This window comes from Austrofundulus limnaeus, unplaced genomic scaffold (genome assembly GCF_001266775.1).
Source record: "Austrofundulus limnaeus strain Quisiro unplaced genomic scaffold, Austrofundulus_limnaeus-1.0 Scaffold84, whole genome shotgun sequence".
Lineage (NCBI taxonomy): Eukaryota > Metazoa > Chordata > Actinopteri > Cyprinodontiformes > Rivulidae > Austrofundulus > Austrofundulus limnaeus.
The window spans coordinates 1,905,083-1,909,924 of record NW_013952486.1 but is presented as its reverse complement, the minus strand read 5'-3'; the positions used below and the strand labels follow the sequence as shown (position 1 = coordinate 1,909,924).

The following is a 4,842-nucleotide window of genomic DNA, read 5'->3' as shown; positions in this document are numbered from 1 at the left end:
AAAAAAAAAAAAAAAAAATTGTGAAACTCTAACCTGACGGTTCCGGTGACCGTCCCGTTCGGATGAAGTCCGGTTTTGGTCCTGTGGAGGCCTCGGCCCAGTGTTTGAAGGACTCTGCTCGCCATGTTTTCCCTGAAAGCAGCGGATGGTTTGTGGGTGGCTGCAGTCCTGACAGAGCAGCTGACCCAGAAAACCCTCAACTGTCATAACATGGTGACATTATGGAAGGAAGCGACAGATTTTTATTAATAATAGTGATGTCCATTATTATTTTAATAATTTTAAAACACTGAATCTATTTAAGTTGATTTTCTTCAAGCGTGCATATTTTAATAATTCAACAAAAAGACTTGTATTTGGTTTAATAGTAAATGAAACTGCACATATAGCCATGTCAAATTAAAGACATTAATAACAATGTTTATTTGTTAAATTTAAATATGGCTTTGTACAATTCTTGTTCTGTTTTGTAATAAAATGGCATCATGTTTGAATTTGTTRTCATTATTTTATTGGAAACTACTCAGAATAACCAGAGTAAATTACATGCAGGCTTTCCTACGCAAAAACTGGCTTATAAACAGATTTTTAATGATTGAAACAAAAACATTACACAACAGCTTTAAAGCAAATCGTGGCAGGTTGTTTATCATGAAGAGGGAGTTTGTTCTGGTGAGGATTCGGCTTCAGTAGAGGCAGCTGTGATGTTGAGCTCCTGCAGTTTTTCTAACAACGACGTCTCCTCTTCAAGTGGGAGATCAGACAGAGGTTCCATATACACAGTTCCTTCGACCCTCTTCCCCGTCAGTGGATCCACCACCCGACCCACTTTATACACGATTTCAGCCAGTTCATGCTTTACGTGTTTGGATCTGGGCTCAGGCAGAGCTTTGAGGAGGACGATGTCTCCCTCTGTGCACTGTCGCAGAGCATCGTGGGCGAAGTATGTCTTCCTCTTGTTGTAATACTACAAAAAAGAAAAGAATGCGAGTGGAAATAAATARAAACAATCAGAAAATAGCTGTAAARAAGCTGTATTTATTTACATTTTCACTGATGCAGAAATAACACATCCTAAAAGAAAAAAATTGTATAGGTCTACTGGACGGGTTCTTCTCTAATGAAACGTTAGAGATGTAAAAAATGGCAGGTTGGCGTTCCTGGATTGCGATGTCTCGGTTTCGGATGGAGGACGGTTGGAAACTGGCGTATATCGTAAGCCCACCCACACAGACCAATATTTGCGTTTTGACTCCCACCACCCACTGGAACACAAGTTAGGAGTGATCAGGACTCTGTACCACAGNCCAGACAATAAAAACAAAACAACATCCAACAGTAATAGAAATAAAAAAAGAAAATAATAAAAATAAAATAAAACATTTTGCAATTAATAATAAAAATACATAAACGCCCAACCCCACTCTCCAAAACACATAATTAAAAAGTTATTAGTCATTTTTACTCACACCTGTGTTTGTCCCTTTAATCAGGTGAATGAAGCCTTCGCTCCTCAGTACCTGGCCGTCGCTAAGGCTCTTGGTCTGGATCCAGAAAAAAGCAACGTTGACGGCGGAGCTATTGCTCTTGGACATCCCCTCGGTGCCTCTGGAGCACGTATCACTGCTCACCTGGTGCATGAGCTCAGGTGAGTGAGCCATTAACTACTCTTGCGTTTGCAAAAGTAAGGTTACGCAGCTTTAACGTGCACTCTGAGGCGTTTCTGACAACCGGCTTTGTTTCTCACAGACGACGAGGAGGGAAGTACGCCATCGGGTCCGCCTGCATCGGTGGAGGTCAGGGCATCGCCATCATCATTGAAAACTGCTGAGCAAACGAAGCTGATGGCTGCAGAAGGGTTTCCTGAATGTCCTGCAACACAAACCGTCCACTGATGTGAAATCAAATAAAAACTGGTCTAAGCTCAAATTATCACAAAACAGCTGTCCAGTGTCTCTGTGGCAAAAGAAAAAAAAAAAAACTGATCTAACTGTTGCCCTGCACTTGGTATGTGATTTCTGTGATTTTTGCAACAAAACACTTACATCTACAGTTGCCTTGGCAGCTCATTGAAGGTAAAGAACTGACTTTAAATTGCRGTTCTGTGCTCACTGCGTAACGTTTGTGAAACCAGATTTTTATGTGCCTAAAATACAGTGAAGKGTGTCTGATTTAGGCTAACACGCAATAAACCGTATGCCTTTGAATGCTCATGTTCACTCCATTTTAAAGGTTTAACATTGCCAGAGCCAAGATGATTGCATGAACTGATTTTTTACATTTGTGGAAAAGGATCCAAAATAAAGCGATCAAGAATGGAAGAGTCGTGCTTTGATGTTTTTATTATTACACTCTGTCATTTATTTATTTGTATGATATTTAGTCATTTCTAAACAAATTTTATTGTGAGTTAATATTATTGTTAGGTTAATCTATATTCTGTAAAGGATTTTATTTATTATCACTAGTGGTCAAAGAAATTGTTACATTCTGTTAGTCTGTTTATATTGTTAGCATTAACCATTTGACAGATTTTTCTAAAATTCTCTAGCACACAAAGTAATTATTGCATGTAGATATAACAAACTTTCAGTCAGCCCAGTTAAAGATGACTGTCACAACCACAATTGACAGAAAACACAAAAAATATATAAATCAGTCAATTTAACAAATACCTCGTTAAAAATGTATTTTTTAAATTCAAATGTCCTCTTGAACAATTTTTTCTGCTAATTAAAATGCAAATTATTAAACATTTTTAATAAAGCAGCATAAATAAAATAAGTATGCTAAAAACAAGAAATGGTTAGTAATTATAATACAAACACTTAATGGTACATAAACCTAATGTTAATTAAAAAATGTCTTTAAAAAATAAAATATATCAGAAACGTGCAGAGGTGTCAAAAATATTCACATTCATTACTTAAGTAGAAGTATAGATACTAGGGTTTAAAAATACTTTTTTGGAAGTAGAAGTATCAACTCGAGCTTAAGTCTAAAAGTACTGGTTTTAAAACTACTTAAAGTACAAAAGTAATGAACAATATAAAAAAGGCCATTAAAGATAAAATCTTATGCTGTGCCACAGGGTTTATAGCCCCCCCCCCAGAATTAACTGACTAGACTTAGCCCGGTAAGGGAAACTAAAATTGAGCGGAACTGCATAGGAATGCAAAGGGCCAGGCTAGACTACTTGTTTCAGCCACGGTCATCTTCATACTAGGCTACATCTTCTACCTCAGTGGTTCCCAACMTTTTTAGACTTGTTTACCCCAAGCCATTTTGTAATACCACTAGTTCCCCTTCAGTCAAACGTAAGAATGATTCTCCAAAACTATAATGTACAACAACTGTTAAATGAAAATTGTTTATTTAACCCCCTAGAACATTTAATTCTCAGGCATTTTATTCTTTTCAAAGAAAGATTAAAGATAAAGATAAAGATAAAAATGTTGCCTTGAAAGTGAATAAGTAATTAAATAAGTAAGCCAGGTAATGGAAGGTGCAGAAAACAGCAATGTCCAAAATACATCAGAAACTCACCCAAATGAGCAAATTCTGTGAGATTCTGCTTTTTATACTGAATTCCATTTTGAGTCAAATCAATAATTTCCGCATTGTTATTTTTACTTTTTTTTTTTTGTGCACCTGAATTTCGTACCCCCTGTAATATGCTCGCATGACCCAAGGGGTTCTTGTACCCCTGGTTGGGAATCTGTTTGTCCAGCTGGAGTGTGATTTGATTTGTGTCACACAGGTGTGATGGAGTGAGTCAGAATGTTATATATTTACACTTATTGACCACAATCAAAATCACTCTATCCATGGGCTCCATTCATCTGGATAGATTTATATTTTTTATTATTTTTTCTGAATAATGAAAAGATGGAATAAAAACAAGTCAAAGTTAAATAGAAATGAAATACTTTTTGCCTTTTTAAAAAGTAAGGAGTAGAAAGTACAGATAATTGAATTAAAATGTAAGAAGYAGAAGTAAAAAGTAGGCTGAAAAATAATTACTCCACTAAAGTATAAATAGCCAAAATTACTACTTAAGTAAAGTAACAAAGTATTTGTACTTAGTTACGTGACACCTCTGGTAACGTCACGTGTCTTTAGCAAAATAGCAAAACTACAATGGACTGCAAAGTCCATCACGCTTTTCAAGGTGTACGTAAAGACGTAAACGTCATCGTCCAGCGTCCTTATATACGTAACATCCCCGGATGTCGGTCTTTTTTTCATAGCAAAGGTAAGAGCCTTGCCTTCCTAAAGTCGGTGAAGTAAAAATCTGCTGTCATCCGTCGATCATAATAAAAACTGCAACCTCCAAGTGTACCGGATTGAAAGTTTATGCTTAGATTATGCGTCAGATAGCGTTATTACTGTGATATATCTATTATATATGTTTAAAAATGAGCCGGAGCGCTTCGATGCTTGTAGGCCGCCGGCTAGCCTACGTTTTGTACTTACAGTCAGCCACACGCTGATAATGGAAACGTGTCTTTGTCCATTTATTCTCTTTCTGTTGGCTATACCGTGAAGTTATCATATGTCCTGTTTTTTTTTTTTCTTACAACATTATAATTCACAGAATTGTTGACTTTTAAGCGGCTGTGCTAATGTGTTGCTAACAGGTTGCTAACGTACTTTTCATGCTGCCTGTGAATCTGTAGCTCATATATAAACCTCTGAAATCAGTACAATTTGTATTTTTAGTACGACGATTTTAATGCACTATTAAAGTTTGAAACTAAAGTTTAAWTAATAACCTACACTGTAGCTGGTCTATAAATATTATAGCAAATATATTTATGAACACCTGTTTGTTTTTGTCAG

The 4,842-nt window shown here is 36.3% G+C and overlaps 2 protein-coding genes across 2 annotated transcripts in view; both read right to left on the bottom strand.

Annotated features, from left to right (window-relative positions):
• Positions 1-162, bottom strand: part of LOC106519930 (protein NipSnap homolog 2) — a gene marked incomplete at its 3' end in the record, with an annotated part of 2,013 nt that extends 1,851 nt beyond the window's left edge. Inside the window, 1 exon segment of the mRNA XM_014011797.1 lies at positions 34-162. Within this exon segment, the coding sequence (XP_013867251.1) occupies positions 34-125 (92 nt within the window).
• A 185-nt stretch (positions 163-347) lies between these two features.
• Positions 348-967, bottom strand: mrps17 (mitochondrial ribosomal protein S17; the record flags this gene model as incomplete). The annotated part of the gene is given in 1 exon segment (XM_014011796.1): positions 348-967. A coding segment is annotated over 1 exon segment (318 nt), but the record flags the coding sequence as incomplete, so codon positions are not given.
• Positions 968-4,842: the final 3,875 nt, after the last annotated feature.